We start from the raw sequence: 24,904 nt of genomic DNA, 5'->3' as shown, positions 1-24,904 counted from the left end.
CTTTACACCACCTACATCACAATCTCTCTTCATGCTTGTATCTCTTTCAACCACTCCGCATTTGCTCAAATATATTCTTTGCATCAGATGGTTTTATGGTCATGCATGGGCCATTTTACAAAGAGGGTGGGTCCACTGAATTCTCCATCGCCACAGTAAACACCCAGTCAGCTAGTGATCCACACACTCTGGCATGCTAAACCCTTTAAAAAATAAAAGGAAAACAGATGGATGTCATTTGTGTTAGAAAAGCAGAAAATGACAGTGGAATACAATTGCAGGGAAAATCAAGATGCATGTGAAACAGCACATTTTTAGCTAATTTGGTGCCGTCTTCCACTGCTGACATCACCAGTGACGCTGTCAGCTTGGTTTTGCTTGCAATTCATCACCACTGATGTAATGGTCAGGGCTCAGCCCATCTCTGTCCCGCTGTCAGGCGGCATAGGTGTGGATGTGCTCTGAATGTTAATGCAGCCATCAGCATCAGAACAAAGCGGTGCACACATGCTGACTGCTGGAGGACAGAGGGCATTATTATTACTGTGAAGCCTGTACTGTGTGTGACGCCTGCCCAATCATGAGCTTGTCTCTTAACAGGCAGCCAGTTAGCGCCTTTTTTACTGTAATGCCTCAGGGTCGTGTGAGGAAAACAGCAAAATATGGTGGGCTCAACATTTTAAAGCTGGAAGGACAGAAGAAGGACATGATGGAGTTTTTTTTTTTTTGTAAGTTTTACACAAATATTGGAAAAGAAATATTCTCGCTTAGTCACTGACAAATCTATCACAGCTTAATGAGATTGCTGGGGATGGGTGTTTTGCTCTCATAGTTGTGATAGCCATAGCTGGGAGAGACAGAGTATGGACAGGGTGACCGACACACACCAGTGATCCATAGATTCTCTGTCACGACCCTGCAGTGGAATTATTCAACCCCACTTGGCTCCACCCTTTTACTGTCACAAATGACGTAACCACTTAGAGTAAGATGATGAGTAAGAAAAAAACACACACACACACATCACCATAGCAACCCTCATCTCTTGCAGCCTGTCGGTGATATTTACAATGTTACCTCAAGAGAGATTAAAGGGGGTGGGAGGTACAAAAGGGCCTGTGTAAACAGTTATGGATGAAAACAAAATGCCACCTTCCAAAGAAAACAATCCCACATGCATGCTCTAACAGCTCCACCCACTGGCGATGCCCCCCTCCCCCCAGCCCCGTCTGCATTGCACCAAAGAGCGCTGCATCTTTTCCAGGCTTGTTTTTTTCAGCAGCGAGGCCAAACACACTTGGCAGCATCCAATTTTTTCTGATTCACAACCTCCGCTGTCTCTCTCTCCATGTTGCCCTCTCCAGCTTAAAAGAAAGGCGCGCTTAAAAAAATTACAGAGGAAAGGCATTTTTATGTGCCATCCCTGTCTGTGTTACCAAGGTTATGTTCCAGGAACGATGTTTTTTCATTGGATTTATTAAACCAAGCATCTGGAGACGACTTCTGTCGTTTATTTTCTGCAGAGAGAAACAGCACAACTTTGTGTTTACAGCAGCCCACTGCACATATGTCACTGGGATTATGTGTCTGTGTGGTTGCGTTGGGAGGGGTAGTGAAGGGTTACTGTGGCAGTATGAGGTGAATCAGCATTCTGTTCACGCCTCTTTTCACTACGGCTGCTGAGGACTACAGTACAGATCAAATTTACGGCCACAGGCGGTTTTGCCACAGCACTGCAGCCAGTTAAACACAGCAACGTTGATGCAGCAAGAGGGCACATCTTAATTTTCTTGATGAGTATTAAGTACAATCTGATTCACCATTTTCTGTGACCTAATTGCTTTTCCTACTCTAAAAGATTAACTCTAGATTTATGCAGTGAGTATGTGTTTCAGTAAACTGATTTGACTTGTACTTTAACAAAGTGCTTCTTGTAAGGAGATCTTATCAAAAGAGTTTTCAATCTGTGTCACAATGCTTAAACTGTTCATTATGTGTAGACATTAACTTGCCTCAGTGGGAGGCATTACTTCATGGTTTCATACTGCAAAGCATCCAAACTGCATGCAGTTTCCCTTTGTTTTGATCAGTGTTAAAGGGTGGGTTCAAACCAAAACGTAATCTTTGTGCATCTGGATTGTTTCAGTGTATATAGTAGCCTTAGACATGTCTCCAAATAAAACTAAAGCTAATAACACTTAGCTTGTAATGCCGAAAGCACCTCTTTTAATGAATTGCATATACAAATGTCTTAACATTTATGGAGAATTTATTTTCTATCACGTTACAGCCACCAACCGGATCACTGTGCATCTATTCACGAGAGGCTTAAGCTACTGAACATAGCAAGAAAATACGTCCAACTCACATAGCACCACAGCTCTGGCTAACATTACAGCTCAGCCAAGGAGGACAACGTCATGTTTCCACCCTGTCACAAGCACACTTTACTCAGCAAAATGACAGGAAAGGAAAACTTTGGCATAGAAGACTTGTGATTTCTGGAAAGTGACTAAACATACCCACTCACACCAAACGGTCCAGACGGACGGATAGCTATGCTGGCTAGGAGACCATGATTTTATAGTGACCTTAGCAAAGTCAGCCCAAAGATAAATGCTCACCTCAGTAAAAAAAAAAAGAAGTGAAAATCCACTCTAACACGCAACGTTTCCAACATGTAGTGACACAGTTATGTCAACCAGCCTCCTCTAGCTCATTATGGAAACTAACTACAGTCGATCAACCACAGAATCCAGCTGCACGCATCAACATATTGTCAGCTGTTACTGCCTGTTCGCTCATTGCTGGATTACAGGTCTTGTTATAAAAGTTGCATCACTATTTTGAATCATCTGAAAAGGACCAGGAAGACTTGTACATACAGAAGATTAAGCCACCACATCACATCTAGAGACTGCAAAGCCAGTTCTCTAGACTGACTGATTGATTGATTTTATGTTCAAATCAAGCAAAGTAAGACCGCTCAATAAGAAAATCAATGTTCTGACATGTTAGTTTAAAGACAAGTAAATACAGAAATATTACTAGTAAACATTACAGAACATCATCTAAGGGATAAAACGAAATAAGAAGACCATCTCGGCTTCTATAACACTTGGGAATGAAAAGACTTCTCTGGTGGAAAAATGCACGGATTAAGGTTCTGATGTCAGCTTGGGAATGATATGGAAGTTTTATGACTCTCTCCTTCCCTCCCTTTTTCCCGCCTCATCTCACTGCCCCTCGACTCCTTTCATATGCTAATGTTGGCACAATAGTGCAGGCCAACAGCCTGGAGTTCCTCCCCACAAAGGAGATATGGAGATGGAAGGAGAGAGAGGAGAATAAGACAGACAGCCCAGAGTGAGCTGGTGAGGTTCAAACCCAAGGGCCAAACGGGACCTGCTACAAAAAAGAAACCAAAGATCTTCTTTCTACGCTAGCGTAATGGCACTAAGAGATGAAACAGTCAATCTGAAGCTCATTGTCTCCTTAAAATAATTTAAAAATCTAGGAAATTTTAGACTGTAGGAATCTTTAACTCGAAGTGGTTAAACCATTGTTAAAATGTAGAATCGTGAAATTTTTTTGTTAAATCTATAAATCCACTGAAAAGAAAAAAGAAAAAGTTTAAAAGCTAAAAGGAATTAATGAGTTGTTCTGGGAAGATTCCTGGTAAGATTGGTTGTTTCCTGCCTGCCACCCTGCTGTGTTGGGTGTGGTCCATCAGTACTGGGATGTCCGGCTGAGATGGCTGTTGATGAACCACCGAGGAAGCCATCCCCCCGACGTGAAAAGCTCAGAGCCAGAGGCATCCAGACAAAGAGATGACAAACGCACACACCACCCTAACACCCAGACAGCCACCTCTGCCAGCCCTTCAGAGACAGAGAGCAGGTGGGCCAATTAGAGTCCCCAGGGTCCCCCCACCCAGACGCAAGCAAACCCTTGAATAATTGCTTTCCTCATCTATGAATTATTAATCCAAGTTGCTCTTTGAGGTTTAGGTATTGGTGACAGCGTGCCCTCTGACACAAACTCTGCTCTTTAAGCCCCCCAGTGCCATGTTTTATCTACTTATTACAAAGACAACAATCAAAGTTAAAATAATGCCCATTTTTTTAGTGTCTTGATGTTGACAAGTTATTTACAATCACCGGTTTCACAAAACAAAGCTCATGTACTGTTGGTAATTTGGCCTTTGGGATTTGTTGGTCTGCTGCAGTGATTTAGTTCTTTCTTAAATTGAGATTCTCTCAGCTAAGCAGCCAAATGATGGTCCCTGAAAACCATTTTTTTTTAAATCAGAATCAATTCTAAGAAAACCCATGTGTTGATACTAGATCTCTTTTCAGGAATGGGGATAATGGCACACATCAGTAAACCATTTCTCTGTGGAGACACAGATAATGTTGTACAAACTAAAGACAAACTGAAGAAGAAAGCTAGAATTCAAAAGAAAACCAGACCTCCTTGCATTTTTACACAACTAACCAAGGCAGCATCTGTATAAGTTTTATATGTCCAACTGGTGGCATCTAGTGTTCATATCTGCAGCTCTTCTGGCAACTAGCATAGCTGAGTTAGAATATATCTGTATACCAGGCATCTGCATGTACCATCGCTTCAAAGATGAACTGATTTAAGCACTTTGCTTGTGATTATTTTTGATAATTTGTTTAAGATATGACACAGTTATTCATGAGACTTTTAAAGGGTTAACATTGCAAATCTAAAAGTCTTTACAGGCCAACATGTTAATAGAGATGGACCTTCTCAGTTACTGGTGGCGGTGTTGCTGGCTCCCTTTTATCAATCTCACACCAGGTGTTAGCCTGTAAATATTTCATGAGGCCTGGTGCTGTGCTACTGCCGCACAAAGGCTGTTTTCAGCGCCTCGGACAGCAGCGGCTCTCTGGAAACAGAGGCCTGTCAGTTCAGCTTGGGACGCGAACAATTTTCAGCACAGCTAAAATTAAATTAGGGGAAGGGGCAAGCCAGAGAGCAGAGCTGCCACATTGCTCAACACGGCAAGACTTTTTTTACTTCTCACATCAGGCATTCCATGGCGAAGTGAAAAAACGGGAGCGAGGAGGAAAAATGCATCCAACAATGAGTTGTCTGTGTGACTGTCAGAGAAAAAGCCAAGAGGCACGTCGGAGATATGAAGTGCTTGTGAGGGAGCCATGCTGACTTCTGTGAATATGGAGACAAAATGACACAGGCTAGATGACATGACAAAGAGCACTTTATAAGAAAGAACATTCATATTTGTATGTTCAGATGCTCATTCACTTACATCATTCTCTGAACATAGAAAACCTTTGAGCTGGTCACACTCCTCAACCCATTCACAGTTCTACATTAGTAGCCAGTGGGATGAATAACTTGTTGAAAATGTGCCAGTATTTCAGCAGTATACTAAATGAAGATCCATCAAGAAAGTTTATTTATGAGATTTTAGTGTCAGGCCACCTGAGGCAGCATGACACACTCTGTATGAAAGAGCAGGGACGTTCAGAGGTCAGCATGCTAAGCACTTCATGGTCTCCTGTTCCTCTTCTGAATGAATGCTGGCTATTAATACCCAACATGTCAGGGATGCCTTTCCTGGAGAACTCCTAAATGCAACAGGGGGCAGAGAGGAGATCAAGTTCATAGGAAGGATGAGGAGAGGTGACCATAATCTGCAGTACTGTGCCAAAATCTAGATCCACCTCATTTCTTAACATATTACCAGGAAAACAGATAAAAGATGCAGAGATTTGCTGAAATATGTGCAAACATAAATGGAAATAAAGTCCTGTTGCAACAGATTTTCTAGCTCTTGTGTCATTTGGCATGACTCAGCGCTTTCTCCATTCCCTTTCTTCTACGATGGCTTCTTGACAGCTGCCCTTCAGCAGAAATTTTCCTAATGATTACAGGTGACAAGTAAATGGATCTCTTAGGTATAGGTGGATTTTTTTTCATTTCTTTTAGGAATTTGCTTTCATATATTGTTAATCTGCTGTAAATATAGATATTATGTGTATTTTTAGGCCTGCCTCTTCTTCTTTTGTCCTCCTCTTCTCCAGTTTTCTCCTTTTTTTTTTAAACACTGTGCATGCCATCGTGCCAAATTTTTACCAAAGCAGCTTTTTGGGAATCACTTTGCTGTTGTGCAAAACACATTTTTCTGTCTGTCAAACTGTTATTTTTGTAGTATTTCACATAGGCAACTAAAGAGATAGAGACCATGTTATGTGTCTTTGTGACAGGCTGCTGATGGCTTACGTCAGTATTAACCTCACCTCTGTGAGAACCCCCGTACAGAGGGCAGCATGAGATGTGAGCAGTACCAAAGATCTTTGCACACCCTAGGAAGCACCGATCCTTACACCGAACGTGTAGCATACAAAATGACAGAGAGAAACTCAGCTAAAAGACTCTAGCAAGTACTGGCACCCAAACAAAACACAGTTCAACCCCCAAGCACCTATAGGGCGTGTAACAAAAACATGAGAACAGCACTGTCCACTTTAGAGCTTCAGCCAATTTCTACACTTTAAGCAAACCACACAAACATGGTGTCATACGAAAGCAGAGACTCAGCTGATAACAGAGAAGTCTGTTGTCATCAATGTGGGACAAAAACCCTGCAAGCTAGCAAACAAAGAGTAGAAAACAAATCATAATCATAAATCCATATATCGTGTCTCACTTTTGCTGATTTGTTTTCAAATGACTAATTCCACCTCAAAGAAACTCTGACAACGTTCATGAAGGTCCTGGTAGTTTCCATGAAGATAAAGGAGGGATTATAGTGAAGTGTTCACTCTCCTATGGGCTAGGGGCCCTATCCTGACGATTGATAAAGATCTTGATCATCAAAATCAGCTGATGGATTTCTGAGATATGTACCTGCACAACACCTTTATTAAAACACCTGTAAAACTGCTTTTTTAGCTTCTACTTTTGCACAGCTGCTCTCAGCTGCCACCCTCTGGTTTACGCTGAAAGTAATGTGGTCTTCTTTAAGGAGGAGATAACCATTTACATTTTTTACTGTGTTCCAGATAAACTCAGTGACACATAATCTTGTTTCTGAAATTTCTGTAGTAATTCAGAATGTCTCGGCTATCTTTTCAATCCAGGATTATACATGCAGCCTTCTGCAAACAAGGCAAAAAAAAAGCAGGCCTTGTTTTTAGAGATGTGTTAGGTACTGACAGGAAGAACTGGACTGAAAATGACCGATAAGCAGCTCAAAGAACAACTTTGACATACCTTCAGAAAGCTTGAAGAATTATTGCTTTAAGTTGAGTCTGCTTTAAAATTGTACAAGAACGTCCTACATCTTCACAGCAAAACATGAAGAAATGCAGAATGGTTTTCAATTTTTTCAGAGTACTGTAAATAATGCCCAAAGACCTGCTGCATTGGCCTGATGTCTGGAAGGATCATTCTATAATCCGAAGGTTGAATCAAATACAAAATTAAAATCAAACTAACCTGATCGCTCCAGGCGCAGTACAGATCACAGATTAAGCTCCAGTTATTATTAATCACACAGTCCAGAACTTTAAGATGAGCCATTTGCACTGGAAAAATGCAAGCTGCCTGGACACCTGCCCTTCAGCTGTACGTAACAAACCCTGCTGTGCCAGGAGACACCCCGCTGGCAGCTGTGCTCCTCAAAGCCACCTTGTCCGAGGAGGAGAGAGCGCGAGGAGGCGATATCATCAGCAGAAAGCAAAGGGTTCACCTCCGCTCCCATCTGTGAGCCCAGCGGGTATCCTGTCAGCTGTGGCCGTCTGCCCAGCCACGCTTCATTAACAGTATGTTAATGATTCATGCTGCACACAAACTCAGGGGATTATCTCAAACACAACATTAAAAAAAGCGTTTTTAAGAATGGGGGGTGCAGCAGTGAAGAGTTATCAGTAGTCCAGAGCAAAAAAAGTCCATCTGGGTGTCGATGTGTAGGAGAGGCATCGTCACGGTTACGCAGCAGAATCCAAGGTGTGGACAGGTGTAGAAAAGGGAATAAAAGATAAAACAAGTTACACTTTTCTTTCCTGTCAGTCTCAGCTTTTTGGTGAAGCTCTCTCTTTTTGATGCACTCTCTGCCTCTTCCCAGCTGGCTGTGCCATCCTGTGCTCGTCTCAGCGGCGGTACCAGGCAGAGGCAACTGGAGATTCAAATCAGCAAGAGATCATTCCATATGAACATGTTCATGCTGCAATGCAGGAAGCCTTTTCCCCTCTTCTCTCTCTGACTCTTAAAGAGTTGCAGCCATTTGACTTAATGTGCACCTTCCTCCACTCAAGTTAAACCTCACCAGGTTTCAAGTCATCCTGTACAAAGCCAAAGAGGACTGCTCTACCTCAAAGTCCAAACTGTACTCCTTCTGCACTTTGTCAGCAATGCAGGATGCTGTGTGAAGCCTGTTTATTTCATTACTCTGCAAAAATTCTTCACTCTACGGCAGGAGGTAAGAGGAGTACCGCAGCCCCCACCACTGAGCTGTCCCACTTGGGAAGTCGTCTCTCTTAAAGACGTCCTCTCAGTGTAACATAAAAAAAAGATCCAGCTACAAGAGAAGAAAATCTAACAGGAATAATTTATTGAGTGGAAGAGAATTACTGGATGACAGTAATTAGCTGTCTGGGATTATTTATGTTGCTTTCACCATGTGATGAGAAATTATCTAGCTAATTAGCAAGAAGTATCATGTTTAATAGCATTTCAGTGCTTTTCTTCTGTTTTTATCTCAGGATGTCAGCAGATCGAACATCAAACAGCATTTATAAGCTGTAAAACCAGCGTGTGCCAGTCCACATTTGCTGCCATGTGCAGGCAGATGTTGTGCAAGGATTCAGCATTTTTAACTGAAAGCAGGGCAGACAGCAGCAATAAAACTATAACACACATATTTATTTAAAATAATAGTTAAGAAATCAAGCAGAAACAAGCCTGCTTCAGGTCAGGAGGCTATTAGGGCTGTGCATCTTCACTAGTCTCACAATTCGATCTGATGATGATTATCTTGTCAACGATTAGATTCGACTCAGCGATGCATCACGATATGTTGCATCCTCAGTTTTCTTTATCTCTGCACAATACTTTCTTCACCATGAATACAAGCAGTCATAATTATGAACTTCCTGTTTATTTGTATTTATTTTAGAAATCCCTTTAATCTGTTTGCGCACGCTAACTGCTAGTATTTTTTTATAAACGTTAGCCCTAAGCTAACTTATTGGTTTTTATACATTTTCATGTGTCATCTTACATGATTTTCATGAGACAATGGATGTATTTCCAGTGAGATATTTAGGGCCCTATAAAATCTGTTTTATTTTTTCCCAAATTCCGTTTTTTGGGGATTCGATTTTTTTCCATTATATCATATGGGAATACCATTTTTTTTAACCTTTTGCTCCTATTTTACTACCAAAAACAATACGTTTTTTTATGTAAATTAGTAAAACACACACAAATTAAATAGAAATTAACTTAAATTTATTGAGGCGACAAACATTTCCTCAATACAGTAACATATAGCACATTAAAGTGCATCAAAAACAAGCAAACATTTTAAACTTTTTCAAAACTTAAACAAGTTATTTGAGCTGTAGGACTAATCAGTCCTTGTGAGCTACTCTCTCAAGTTTTCCACCTATCAGAGAAATCACCACTGAAATACATGACTGCCAATCTCTTAGTGTTGAGTTCAGTGAGTGTCCTTGTTTCTTACATGGCTTTTGGACGCCATGCATGTATTTTTACATCTCCAGTCAACAGAATCTGCAAAACATCAGTTCATCAGACACATAAAAGTTGTTCTGGAACTGTACTGAGGGGTTAGCTTTGAGTCAAGCAGTGTTTCCGCCGACGAAGACAGAGCCGCTTCACCATGCTTACATTGTTTTGAAAGGGGAGGGGCTCAGTCTGTGGAAGGACCTTGTTGTGCCACTCAGATTTGCTGACATCCATGCAGTTTTCCCCAAACATATGTTCCTCCTCCACACGATAACAGCATTGCAGACAAATTATGTTGCAATGTTCCGCGTTAAAAAACAGATTCCGTTTTAATCGGCCAATTCCGCCATTAAGTCCACAATTCTGTGATAGCAGAAATTATAAGGCCGTAGATGTTGATGTATTTTCTATGTTTGCTTAGTTTTAGTTTTCCTAAGGGAAGGTTTTCAAACGGATTTGGCCTCGAATCTGCCGAGCTGTTAGATCCCACCACAGACACAAGCGATGGCAGAATATATACTTAACTGATTATGTTCTGTTGCTGCATCAATACAGAATTGTCCATGTCCGCATCCTGATGCATCGTAGAAACGATTAAATTTAACACTCCTAGAGGCTACGCTTACAGCCTGATCAGAAAGGTCACCTACAACTGCACAATGTCTGAAAGAAAAACTAAACATATTTTGTTTTCTGAAAAATTACACCACATCTACTGCAAGGCGCTGTACTGTCTGCATCTGAAATATATCCACATAAATTCGCTTTATACAAGCAGAACCAGCAGGTCATACACTAACTGCAAACTCAGCAACTGCATGACCCATAAACCTTAAATCAGAATCACTTCTCATGTAGATTAGAAATGGAAAAAATGCAAATTTAATTTTTTGTTTACAATGTTGCATTTGGAAATATAAGCATTTGGGGTGGTGTTGGCAAGACCACCAGCAAGATCAACCTAAAACTCGCTTCACAAAATATGATATTTGTCAAACTGCTCTCTGAACTTTTGGCAAAATCAAATGCAACAAAGACCATAACATTTTGTGTTTAAAAGCAAATACAGAAAATCCTTAAGAGCAAAAGGGCTTAAGACTCGCAAAACCCCCTACCAAGATTTTAAAGTAAAATACTGCTAAAAATAAGCTACCTTTAAATGTGATGAAAAACAAGCAAAAAATGTTTCTATGAATATCTCCAGCTGAGTGGGGGGAAAGGATTCACATCAGAAGCTTCTTCCTTACAGAAAACTACTTAAATGTTTCAGATTCCTGCAGCTATTTAAACATTAGAGGCGTCGCTCCATGTTATTTTGTCTCATGTTGGAATAGTCTAAAGCATAACATGCCGAATCAATGAGACAACTGCCTGAATAACATCTACAGAGTAAACAACTGTGACATCATCTAGCAGCACACAGCTGTAAAAAACTCCCCCTTCCATCACAAGCCAGATATAGTCCAGTAAAGAGTAAAAGCATGTGCCCTGCCCCCCACATTGAAGCCAATATAATCCAATCAATGCTGAGTTATGGATCTCGTGGCGTTCAAACCCAGCCAGAACCACAACGTCCTATTTGAAACATAGCAAACGCAGGATCTATGAATGCTGACATCTCATCAACAGAAATCAGGATGTCAGGAAGAGACGTCTGACTGCAACAAAGCAGCTAAAAATCACAGATGTGTTCAGTTAGTGAACCGAGTGTAGAAGTGGGGCTGTTCATACACACTTTAATCAACAGCTGGATTAATTTCAGCTGCGAGCAGTCGCTGCTTTACAAGGTTAGGGTTAAAGGCTAATGCCACCTCTGAAAACTGCTTGCTGGGATCTAAATGATCTGATCTGGAAACATTGAATTTTGCCATGTATGTTTAATTATATGTTGGTTTTTGTTTGTTTGTTTGTTTTATAAGCTGTTTTTTAAAGAACCAAAATCAATTTCATACCTTTTTATTTACTTTTTTAAAACACCCTAAAAAAATCCCACAACAAAGACAGCTTAGATCCACGTTTCCCAAACTTTTTTTCATGGGACCCACTTTTTAAAGTCACAAATGTGACCTAAATTTACATTAGGGCCCATAAGCTTATAAATCATGAAGTACATTTGTGCATTAACAAAACATTTCTGATTATTTTTATTGTTACTTAAGCATCCACTCAACAACTATTTTAAAGACAAACATCTGATAAAATCCCAACTTTTTTATACATCTGTTGTTGACAACAATAAGTAAAATGCAGCGAGGGGAAATAAGAAAGGACGAGTTGAAAAGTTCTTATTCTCATCATTACGTGACAATTACATGAAACATGTAAATGGCTATTTATACTTCTCCCTATTTTCAATAAAACCAATCAATGCAAACCTTTCATATAACATTTAATATCTAAAATATGTTTCTCATTGAAATATTTTATTATAGCTTTTTTTGCATCCAGTCTTTACAACATATACTCCAGTAGGATACTTTGAGGCAAAATACTTGCATTTAGGAAGAATTAACAGTTTCTCTCGTTTTTATGTTCATCAGCATAATATGTACATTTCATAAAAATAAGTGGAAAATATGGCAGGCTCTCGTTTTCTCCTCAAAAGCTGTTTAAATAAGTGTTTAGCACATCTATCAGAGCGGTGATGTCCAAATCATGCCTCTCTTGAACTGTGTTTAAATGCTGGTTTGACAGAAGAATATGTAAAGGCACCTGTCTGTATAAATTTTTAACCACTTGACATCAAGTTAGTCTACCTTTTTATGTGAGATGAGCCTGCTTGTGTTTTTTTAAATGACATTCCAGTTCGGTGTGCATGAGGAGAATGCAACACGCATCCACTGCTTCCGCTTTCCTCACATCCATGATCACCACGGCATCACTCACGTGAAGTAGCTTCGCTAACATTAGCTACAATCTTTTCTTTGGCTGAACCGGTTTTTTGTTTTTTCATTTGAGGGGTCAGTTGAGGTTTTCATGCTGGCTTTCCTCAGGGACGGTAGTTTAGTCCGGTTTTTATCTTAGTTTTAATTAGCCAAGCATCCATTTCTTTTGGCTGGTTGCCGACTCTTCTGATGGATGTGATTTATATTGAAAATCATGTGTATAATATAAAAAGAGAAGCTCCCTCATGTGGCTGATAGGTGAACTGCATATATACATTATGATCAAGAGTACAGCGGGCTAAAAAAAGTAATTCACTTGGTGACCCATAGAAAATCACCAGCGACCCACTTGTGGGTCGAGACCCCGTCTTTGGGAATGACTGGCTTAGATGATGTCCGGTAGTTTCTCTGGTAACAACTGCTAGTTTGCATTGAAGTGGTTGTGGTTAGAAATATATCATATAATATAATCTCACAGTGACCTGAACAACATTCAGTCCAGAACAACAATAATTTCAAAACTATGCGACCTTTCTGTCATCCATTCATGAAATATTCCTTTACCAGAGCCCTCTTGTTCATCACCACTCCTAATACTGAGAGAAAATATGTGGTTTCCTGCCAAGATTCTGTAAACCCCACATCAACAGCACTGGCTACAGATGCTCCTGATAACACGTTATATACAGTAATTCTCATATTGCTACTTCACATGTTGATATTTGTGCTTTACGTAAAGAATAATAAAGCTATGGGGAAATTTTGTACAGAAAAGTGTGAGAGGTCATATGAAAAATACGACTTTTCAAATGTGCATCCACCACAAGGCTGCAGTCTATAAAATCTTCCAGCTACTCCACAGTGCATTGCATAAGCTATGAAACATGTCAGGTGCAGAGTGAAAGGCTGGAAGACAAGTGTGAACACTGCGTTAAGAAATCTGCTTTCCAGATAAGCTGAACACTTGCACAACTGACACACACACACACGCAGAGATGACCAATGTCATGTTTCAGAGCCAAAGATGGAGCCAGATAGGGGGTGCAAGCACTGACAGATGCCTTGAGCATGTGTAATGGATAGTGTCTCAGGCTCACTGAGCATTAGACTGGTTCTGTTCAGCTCGCCTGCTTGCACCAGAAACCCTCCCCCCCAAACCCCATCTCACTTGGTTTTTCCCTCCCTTTATTTGATGAGGGATAGGGCATCCATGCAGAAGAAACTATGATATTGAGCCAACTGGCAACAAAGAAACACGAAACGGAAGAAGAGGGGCATTTTGCCAGTGATTAAACTCTTGTCTGTGCTGACACTTTCCTGTTCCCTCCCTTACTCCCTCTACAAATCGAACGTCCATCTATGCTCACAAAAAGAGTAACAGCATCCAGTATGACAGTTAGCAGCAGGCAGAGGAGCCATGCTGAGCCTGAACGTCACTCCTCCACAAGGGGCAGAGATAAATGTGCCGCCCCGACACACTTACGGACACATATGGGTGACCTTGATTCAGGTGCAACACAACTAAGCTTTCATTTTTTGTCTCTTCTGGGGTTAAAAAAAAGGAAGGGAAAGTTTGATTCCAACAAGAGATGTCAAAACACACACTACAGATTGAGTTTGAACATCACTGTGTTGAATTAGCAGGGAGATCTGGTGTCCTAGGACTAGGAAAACCCTTCAGAGAATTTGCCCTTTAATTGCAATGACACCTTCACAGTGCTAGGACAGAAATCATGTCATATCCAGGTCAGACTCTCATGTGCTGAATATGAAAGAACCCTGATGTGATGCACAAGACACATTTGCTTCTCAGATGCATGCAAATCAAAATCATTGCCTCTGCTTTGACGGATGAGCTGCCATGGCTCCTAACACTGGGCCACTGTCCTTTTGAGACCCTGTATTCCTGTTCTGGAAAGATTTTTCTTGTAATGACTGAAATAAACCATCAGACTTTTAAGAAATGAGACAATAGAGTGCCTCTTTAGAGCTGGGATCCAAGTTGTCTTTAGACACATCCAGTTGGGTCAGTGCTTCTCCTAAAATGACAAATTTGTGACCAACACTTCCAAATCCGATGCTTTTAGCAGCATTCAGGAGAAAAGACGATGATTCCAGGACAGTGATTCTATTTTTCTCTCAACAGTCATCTTTCCATGGGTTAAATATAGCATCACTGAAAACACACGGGAATTGAAGACGAGTAAAAGGCAAGCATATGAACGAGGGAGGAAAAAATAAAAAATAGTAAGGGGTTTATAGTTAGGAGGGGCTATATTTAGTACAAAGCAGAGACCATCACTCAGACTGCTATTCATCTCATCCTCCTCACTGTGAATGAATGATGTGGTCAATGTATCCTCAAGAGTTGTACTGCTACCTTTACCATTTACGATAAAAAGGTATAAATAAAAAGGTATAAATGTAGCTCTTCACCAAAGAGACAATTCAGTGCAACCCATCGTTTTTTCTTTAGCTAGGTATATAAAAAGCAAACAAAAGCAGCTAAAAATTACCATTTTTTTTCAGTAACACCCGAGATAAGGGCCTCAGCTGCTCACAGCCACCCTGCCAGTATGAGTTTGACAGCAGGTTGAGTTGAGAGATAGACAGGCATTGTAAACATGGGGTGTTTTTCTCTTAATGATCAGAGCAGCTGTGCCTAAATTACCACAGCGTTGATCCCATGCTTTTGGCAGCAGCAGGGTGGGGTGCATCTGTTTGTGCTCCAGGGTTCGTCTTAGAGAAGACACCCCTTCAAATCTCCCTCATTAGCGACCCACAATGATGCAGGATAGCCTCCTCTCGCCTGGGGTCTTAGCTCCCAATAGATTCTGAGGGGACAGCAGTTTATCGCCAGTGAAGCTTGAAAGTTGGGTATGATTTTTGCATTTGCTTGTGGTAGGCATTACGTAGATAAAAAAGACTGCCCAGGGGCTGCAAACAAGGTTAAACATCAGCACTGACTCTCAGGTAAGTCACATCTTCTGCAGGGATGCAGATATGTATACTTCTTTCCTAATAGGCTGTGAAAAAACATGCTACAACTCACAGAAGTGAGTAACAGCTCATTCAGAGACGGGCTTCAGAGAACAAGACATTCGTGGAAAATTAGTTTCTGTTATCAAGTTTTTGCTGAACAGCTGGAAGCTTCCGAGGATGTGGTGGTTTTAGTTTTCCGCAGAGGGACGGTTGAGTGCTGTTGTGTGAAGCACTTATTAGATTGCAGAAATGGATACAAGCTAAACCCTCACCACAGTAACACTTACTGCAGCTGGAGAGCAGAAAAGGAAAAATCTTAGGCTTGGCTCAGTTTTTTGAGTCAGTGTGTGCAAACTGGCTGGTAGTCCTGCAGATGCGACATAGTTCTACCCTTAACCTACACACACATACAGATCTTTCAGAATTTTCAAATTCTAGTGGATGATTATTTGTCATGGAAACCATATACATTATTAATTTAATAATTATTTATTTTTATGCCACCACCCAACCACTCCTACTTAAAATGAAAACAAAAACATAATAAAAATAGCTCTGCTTGTCTTTCAGGCTTTCTAAATAAAAACTGCACGCTGCAGATAAACCATGTGCACAGCAATGGATGGAGGTGTAAGAAGTAGATGTCAGTAAAATGGGCGTTAATTCTATTAAATGGTAAAACACAACATGAAAATGTGACTTTTTTTGTCTGTTTCAGCTGTTTTTCACAAAAATGAAGATGACTGTGACGATTATGCAACTGTGGTTTCACTGATCTAGAAATTCTTGTGTTTATGGTCTATGGCCTACATGTGCAAGCATACACTCTGTCACCCTGCAGCTCAGTCAAGGACCTGGACACAACCTCATCTCCCTCCACATCAGGACTTCCTGAAACCTCCTCTGCCTCCACCTCCACTCTGTCTGTCTCCTGTAACCAAGTCATGCAACAACTGGTGAAACTGAACCAGAACAAGGCTGCAGGTCCAGATGGTGTCAGTCCCAGAGTTCTCAAGACCTGCTCAAAACAGCTATGTCCGATTCTCCAGCACCTGTTCAACACCAGCCTGAGCCAGAAAAGAATCCCGGTGCTGTGGAAAACATCCTGCCTTGTTCCAGTGCCTAAAAAACCACAACCAGCTGAACCAAAAGACTACAGACCAGTCGCCCTGACATCTCACGTCATGAAAGTCCTGGAGAGACTCTTACTGGCTCACCTCAGCAAGCAGGTGAACACCTTTCAGGACCCATTACAGTTTGCATACCGTAATGGGCTTGGGGTTGAAGATGCCATCATATACCTGCTTCAGAGAGCCCACTCTCATCTGGACCAGTCAGGCAGCACTTTGAGGGTCATGTTCTTTGATTTCTCAAGTGCTTTTAATACGATTCAGCCTGCTCTGCTGTGTGAGAAGCTGCAGAAATTCCAGGTGGATCCCTCCACAACCACCTGGATTTACGACTACCTCACAAACAGACCACAGTTTGTGAGACTGAAAGGTTGTGTGTCTGAGATGGTGGTCAGCTGCACTGGAACACCACAAGGGACTGTACTTTCACCATTTCTATTCACGCTGTACACCTCAGACTTCCAGTACAACTCTGAGTTCTGTCATCTGCAGAAATACTCTGATGACTCAGCAGTTGTTGGGTGTATCAGTGATGGACAAGAAGCAGAGTACAGAGAACTGGTCGGTCAGTTTGTGAAATGGTGCGGTGACAATCATCTCATCTTGAATACCAAGAAAACAAAGGAGATGATTGTTGACTTCAGGAGGAACAAGAACACACATAGAAGTGTTTCCATCATGGGAGAGGAGGTGGAGGTGGTGGAGGAATACAAGTACCTTGGAGTTCAGCTGGACAACAGACTTGAGTGGAAAAGCAACACTGAGTACATTTACAAGAAAGGTCAGAGCAGACTCTACTTCTTAAGGAAGCTGAGATCTTTTAACGTCTGCACCAAAATGTTGCAAATGTTCTACAGGTCTGTTGTTGAAAGTGCAATCAGCTTTGCAGCAATCTGCTGGGGCAGCGGCATCAGAACCAGAGACTTGAAAAGAATTAACAAACTGATCAAGAAAGCTGGTTCTGTGCTTGGAGTAACTCTGGAGCCGCTGGAGTTGATCATCAAAAAAAGAATTCTGTACAAGCTGACGAAGATAATGGAAGATCCTTCACACCCTCTACACAACGCCGTGACGAAACAACAGAGTGTGTTCAGTGGGAGGCTTGTTCAAGTCCGATGCAAGACAGAGAGATACAGAAGATCCTTCCTTCCAGCAGCTATCAGGCTGAAGAACAAAGCCCTTAATTAATTAATGTGATTGTTTAAAAAAAAAAAAAAAAAAAAAAAAAAAAAAAAAATACTACTACTACAATATTGAATTTCCCTTTGGGATTAATAAAGTATTTTTCATTCATTCATTCATTCATTCATTCATACCATACGTCTAAAAGCACATTGTAAAAGTGTGGATACTGAATTCTCCTGCAGAGGTTAGCTGGTGCAGTCTGTGCAGTCACGAATACACTGCCTGTCCAAAAAAAAGTCACCACCTGGATTTAACTTAGCAAATAGGTAAGAGCCTCCCATTAGATAATTACTGCATGGATGATCATTTTTCTTTCATGATCGTGATCACTTAAACATTTGGTAAAATCAAATCTTAAAAAGAAAACAACAATTATTGTGACGTTGCAGAAGCTTTCAGAAATGATGCCACAGCAAACGCATGCTGTAATCAAACCGAAAGGCAGTCCAACAAAATATTAGTGTGACTTTTTATTTATTTATTTTATTTTTTCAACAGGCAGTCTAAGTGGGCTGCATGTGGTCAGCTGCAAACCAACTTGATGGACACTTCTAAACAGAAGAATGGCTAAATTAACATCACATGGGCCTCGTTGGCAAGAGCACACAGAAACTATGAATTGCCTTTTGCAGTTTCATGTCAACTACTGTCTTGGAGACACTTTCTGCGATTTCTCCCAAAGTCTGTACATCAACAGTGAGCAACAATCAGCTCCGACCAAAGAGTAAAGACTGTTTCAGTTATACAGATGTTCTATTTACCAGCCTCTGACAAACCGTATCCTTGCTCCTACTCCTTTATAAGAATCTCTTTGTTTTGTTTTGTTTTTTCTTCAATAAAAACTATCAACAGACACGTGCATTGAGCTGCAACTGTTTCTTTAACTCCTGATATGTCAGGATGCTGAGTTACTCCGTTACCAAAGATTTATGTCATCCAACCTTAGCTAGTTCTGGCACAGTAAGAGGATTACCACCCCACACACACACATTCAGAGCACTGTTGCCATTTTCTGATGATGGATTAATCCAAAACATGCCACCGCTGCACTGCTGTTATGACATACATCAAGCCTAGCTTGCCTGTGATGGTGATTTTGATGACGTAACCACTGAAACCACGGGAAAAGGATGAGCTTGACAATGTGCCATTTTTCCGAGTTTAGCACGCAGACCCACAAAGGGCCCAGTAACATCAGGACAGCGAATAAAAACTCTCTTTGTACACTTAAACAGTTGTCAGAGAGGGAAAAATGAACCCCATCACCCCAAACACTGGCAGATGTGCTGCAACCCTGAGCTCACACTCGTTTCCCAGTCTGAGCGCACAGCACTTCTGTAGCACGTCACGAGTTTTCTGGAAGTAGGAATACCTTTGAAACAGCCCTGATGAAGTTAAGCAAAGACAGGGTCTTTATGGAGGCTATAACAAGTAATAACAAGTGAATCCTCATGCAAGCATTTTGCACACCAGTGCAGCAGCACAGAGCTTGCATTGTGTCAAAAATAGATCTTCCATAAGGAGTCTGGCTGTAAAAACTCTCTGCCACCCAGCCAAAGTGTCAAAGACTTCATATTGTATGTGACACTCAATAAACAGCACAAAGCAGCTTCAAATTCACCATCCTGCAGCTGCACAAGAATGTAAAAATCCACAAGTCAGCCCATCTAAAGTCCTACCTGGCAAGACGGAGTTCCAGCTGTTTGTTTAAGCTCTGCATTGTCTTTGGGTGAATTACTCCAACGTGCTGCCATCATTTCATATCAAACCACAGAGGGGGAAGAAGTCCTTTAGAGCCCACATTGAAGTGAAGAGGGAAAAAACCCAAATTAAAAAAAAAAAAATCTAATCCACACCGTCCTCTTTCTTCATGTCAGTGGCTGAAATCTGCAGAGAAATAGAAATTAATCACAGCTGAGTAACAATGAATCACAGCTTTGAGCTGACAAGGCTTTTATCTCAACATAACCTAACATCTCTGCAATGTAAGCCTCTCAAATGATGTATGGTCAGCTAAGACCAACCGAACATCATGATCTATTTTTATAATAAACTGATGACTCCTTAAATGTTATTCTTTAATTAGTTAAACTATTATGAAAGTTATATAATACAGACTACAAAGTGAAAGTCCCCAAAATGTGATCAAAGAGGTGCGTTATTTTAACTGTACAGCTTGATTATTCAATGTTATTAATAAGCATGTCACAATAACATTAAAAAGGTCGCTGTTAGCAGGTGCAAGGTCGAGTTTTTGTTGTTTATTTTGTATTATTTGGTTAGAGGGAATTAAAAGTGCCAGATAGGTGATAACTTTTTCACTCAAGCTCATAAATACTAGATTTGCTTGTCATATAAAAGCGATATTCATGATTATAAGCGGGAAAGTGTACAAGGTTTTTACAGGGAGGACTGCAGCGCTACAAGAGCCATCGTGACTGGAGTCACATCATAGGATATACACACTTTCTCATACATGGCACAAGCAGAAAGGGATCTTTCTTTAACATTTAAATCCCCGTGTGGCCGTTACCTACGAGCCGCTGTTCACAAACACTAGCTAGCCAGGCGGACGACAGGTTGTTGCCATAATTGAGAACAAAACCTACCTGTTACAAATACAACAAACTGCTCCCAAACGGCCGAAAAAACACACCGTCCATTTTTTCTGTTGAGAGTAAGGTGCCTCCGTCGACCGAAAGACTGGTGAAAAAGGCTGTCAAGAGATTAGAAAGCGGGACATTCAGTCTCCTTTCATAGCCTGACTGACTGACCGCTGACGCTCGCTACCTGTTAGGAAAAACACAGAGAAAAAAACACGGTAAACGCCCTTCAGTGTGCATTTCTCCGTCAGGGAGACGCGGCTAAAATTTAACCCGTGGTGTTCATTCATGTCCCTGCATTTCCGAGCGTCAATTCGATGCTAAATTTCTCAAAATACACACAAAAAAGTAACGTGTACTCCTACGTGGTCCCGGTTGGCGGCGCAACAATATGAACATAGATTGGCGAATCTCCCTCCCTACTCGGCTGAAGCTCCGCCCCATCCACTTGCCCCTTCGCTAGGTCTTGTCCAATCAGATGGCCATAATAAATTTGGAATTTAGGAGCGGGCCAATTGGAGCTGTTGTTACATATCAATTTTAATAAAGGGTGGAAGCTGGTTCATTCTGGTCACAGACTAAAATCCACTATGTAGTGGCGCTGCATTATTGCTGGAGGAGTTCTGCTATTTGAATTGCATTCAGCTTATTTTCATTTAAGCATAACATTTCCGTTTTGGGTGACTATGCCGTTTTTAAGACGGCTATGCAGCTTTTACTGATTTACAAGTTTGCAGAGTAAAATCAACACAGATTATTATAGATATATATGAATATTATATACCCTATTTGTTTTAAATACGTATTACATTCAAATTAATTTATATAAAAAAGAATAAACCAGTATAAACTAGATTATGTAAACTTTTTATGCATTTTGCTGCTTTAGTGCAGGATCTTCTTCATGTATAATAAGATTATAGTGATAAGTGCACATGCACATAGTACCCTTAAATAAGGAGCCTCTCATATGTTCATAAAGACTATATTGCCACACACTGAAAGAAAGTTTAAAAAAAAACTTTAGGGTGATCCAATTAAATCACAATAACATCACAAAACACATTAAAGGAAAAGTCCTGATGCCCACACACATTTGCTGAGTTCCCCAACTTCCTAACTGGTGAAACATATTTGCTTCTCCATTAACAGCTGTAACTGCATTGTACCTCACATTATCTTGATGACATGTAGAACATGGCAGCCACATGGGGCTAGACAGAGCATATAAAAACATGGCCATACAGCTGATCCATACAGAGACAATTTCTGACAGTGTTCTGTTTGCAGGAGACTCCAAAAGCACAATAGAAGGCAAGACAATAGGACTCTTCTGACCTATACTGTGGCAAGATTTCCCGGTTTCAGAGAGGAGCTATTGTCTAAAAAGCTGGTGCACTCTCACCCAGACAATGGAAAACTTAAATTGATGGAAGAAGGACATGAGGTTCATATCCATTTAATGCAATTTGTCTATTAAACCCATATTGCATTTGGCAAAATTCTGCATCCAAGAAAAAACTAAAGAGTAGAAGCAAAAGATTTTTGCTCTTTATTCTTAATCTATTGCTAAAAATTATTCAACTTTAATTCCAAAAAGTATTTTAGTTACTACACAGTTCAACCTTCTATATGCACAATATTGCTACACCCAGAGCAGTTTCTGTTTTTATAACAAGTAAAAAATTCCCCTGTGAAGTTATGTTAAAGCATTTGTAAGTAATTTGCTGATTTCTTTACACCTGATACATTACTGGGGAATAACAGTGACTCAGACATTAGGCAGAAGAGAGATTACAAGCTTCTTTTTTCATGGCAGCAAAATATTTGGCTGGATTAAGACATCACATGAAACCCAGTTTCAAAGTCAGGCAGCAATAGTATTTGGATAGTCAGAAATGACTCTGGCCTTTTTCACACACACTATTCATACAAGTGCTTCAGTCATCACTGAGGATTTTTTTAAAGCTGCAGAGGATGTCGATCACAGAGAAAAAAGAAACTTTTCTGGTATTAAGCATGAAGAAAACTCTCAGAAATGACTTAATTGTCTGGGAATATTTTCTTCACATAGCCTAAACTTGAATCAAAAACAACAATGGAAACCTAATTTATGGTTCCACAACTTGTATTGATATTTAATGATGAATCCCAAAATCTTGGCAACATTTACATCATCAATAGTCATTGATAAATTGCTGAATTATTTATGTTGAGCTTCTTCCCATCCTCACTTCCCTTCTCACTTCACAAAGTTCAGTAGTGCTTCTTTAAAGCTTTACCTATTGTTTGTTGTCCAGTATACATCTGCTTCATGGAGGACAGCCAAGTCACTAGACAACATGAAGGGATGGGGTTGCACTGTATAGTGCAAGCTGTGGTTCTTATAATCTTGAGGCTTTAAGGATTTTTAGGCCAGTTTACTGCTTTTAATTGAAATGCAGACGTCAAACTGAAACAATGGGACAGAAAATAAGTTTCCAGCTTATTTCTGAAAAAAGAAGAAATCAATAATCCTCATCTCTTTTTGTCTGTCAGTTGCTGCACTTGTTTTCCAAGCGTGTTAGTAGACATTTTTTTTAAGTAAAGAAATATTGAGTCATGTCCACTTTTGCTGCACTGAGCGCAGTGTCCTCAATGAAAACGAGTGTGTACTTCCAGGACTTGTATTGTCACTGTTCACAAGCTAGAGACAGTTAAAACCTGCATCTGCTGCTGAGTCGTTGGATACCGGTTTGAATACCAATGGAAAACTTTTCTATTGCACTTGAGAACCAGTCTTGACATGATTTTTCACTCGATGAAAAAGGGCTTTACACAGTTAAAGTCTTTTGGATCAGAAGCCAAATGTCTTCAATACCCAAGAAAAGCAGTCGAGTTGCCTTCTGTTTAGGATTATCATAATCTGGATGATGGAAAATCTATGTATCTTAATATCTATTAGATGTAAGAAAAGTATCAATAATATAGTCTAACTCTTGGCAAGATAGCTAGTATGGACATAAAAAAGTTAAACTATATTTAAATGACTGAAAAATCAAATAAATTTACAGATTAAATATGCTTTAAGTGTTACTCTGTTGAGATGAAATTGGATCTGACCCCTCTGTCTGTAACCATCGGCTTCAGATGTCAAATAAAAGGATGTATGGCCATTCAACTGCACAATCCCTGTTTTGTTCCTTTTGTGCTGGTCGCAGCTTACCTGAAGCCCAACCTCTGTTCCCCTGATAGGGCTCTACAAAGCCACAGCATGAGAAACCTGCCAGGCTTTTTGTCCCCTCTCGCTTTCACTAAACTCTCCATCAAGGTGAAGGACAATGGCCGTAGAGTTCCCAGGCCAGTGTGGGGGGCATTAGTGCTGGGATAAGTTAACAGTTATCACCAAGTGCTGATGTTTTATGATAAGGATTCATGCAGTTGCAACCTGAGGAACAATGAGGGTCTTTGTGGCTCAGACTGCATAATAGCCAAAAAAAAAAAAAAGAAAAGAAAAAGAAACAAAAAAAAAGAAAAAAACATTTTATTCTCTTTCTTTTCTTACTCTTCTGCAATTTAGATCCCACAAATAGGTGACAAATAAAAGACTGACTTTAGCGACACTTTATTTACTGCTGCTAATGACATGAAACCTGAAAGCATTTGTGAAATGGAATCTGTGAACTCCAAACCTCCCAGAACTCTTTGGTTTTCATTCATTCATATCATCTAAATAGCACTCCATTTATCAGGCCATTTAAGCTAGAGAGGCCTTGTAGCTGGAGTTGGACCATTACCTTTGGCTTGGTGACAGCTTTGTAAAATGCAAAAGAAACCTACAAACCTGCAGATATGTAGTTTGTTGTTGGAATATACCATAAAATCCACCAGGACAGCTAGATTATCATTTATTTTAAATAAAAACATTGTAGCTATCAATCATTGTGCATCTTAATAGTTTGTACTGTTCATGTAAAAGATAAAGTAGTCAGGGTAACTAACGCCTCTTCACACAACAAACAGAAGAAACTCGTTATTAGGTATTTTAAAGCACAATATCGTGTCCCACGGTGATAGCAAATCTTTGTGTGCATGCATTCCAGTTATGTGTTTGGAGTTTCAGGTGACTGAAAATCAAGAGAGCGTAGCTACATGATAATCCCTCCCGAGAGCCAGAAATGAAGCATGCACTGGTCTGTCTGTTGGCATGCTCAATTGACTTTATTAGTCACCCAAACAATGGCAGCAAAACCTGCTTAAAACCATATGTTGTATTTAGTGTGTTTTGTGTTAGAAGGTCTGGTCAAATCTTTACATTGAGCCTTCTCCCAGTCACATGAACACCTATATTTTCAATTAACCAATTTAAGTTGGTGGAGCTATGGCTATT

General features: G+C 40.4%; 1 protein-coding gene across 1 annotated transcript in view; it reads right to left on the bottom strand.

Annotated features, from left to right (window-relative positions):
- Window positions 1-20,910, bottom strand: part of LOC121628690 (rho GTPase-activating protein 21) — a 92,978-nt gene extending 72,068 nt beyond the window's left edge. Inside the window, exons 1-2 of the mRNA XM_041967909.1 lie at window positions 20,542-20,910; window positions 19,612-19,819 (exon numbers count right to left, since the gene is read on the bottom strand). Coding sequence (XP_041823843.1) covers window positions 19,612-19,689 — 78 coding nt within the window. The 5' untranslated portion in view covers window positions 19,690-19,819; window positions 20,542-20,910. The remainder of the gene's footprint in view (window positions 1-19,611; window positions 19,820-20,541) is intronic.
- Window positions 20,911-24,904: the final 3,994 nt, after the last annotated feature.

This window comes from Melanotaenia boesemani, chromosome 18 (assembly GCF_017639745.1).
Source record: "Melanotaenia boesemani isolate fMelBoe1 chromosome 18, fMelBoe1.pri, whole genome shotgun sequence".
NCBI lineage: Eukaryota > Metazoa > Chordata > Actinopteri > Atheriniformes > Melanotaeniidae > Melanotaenia > Melanotaenia boesemani.
Note: the sequence above shows the minus strand (reverse complement) of the source record. Positions and strands in the feature narration are given on the sequence as shown.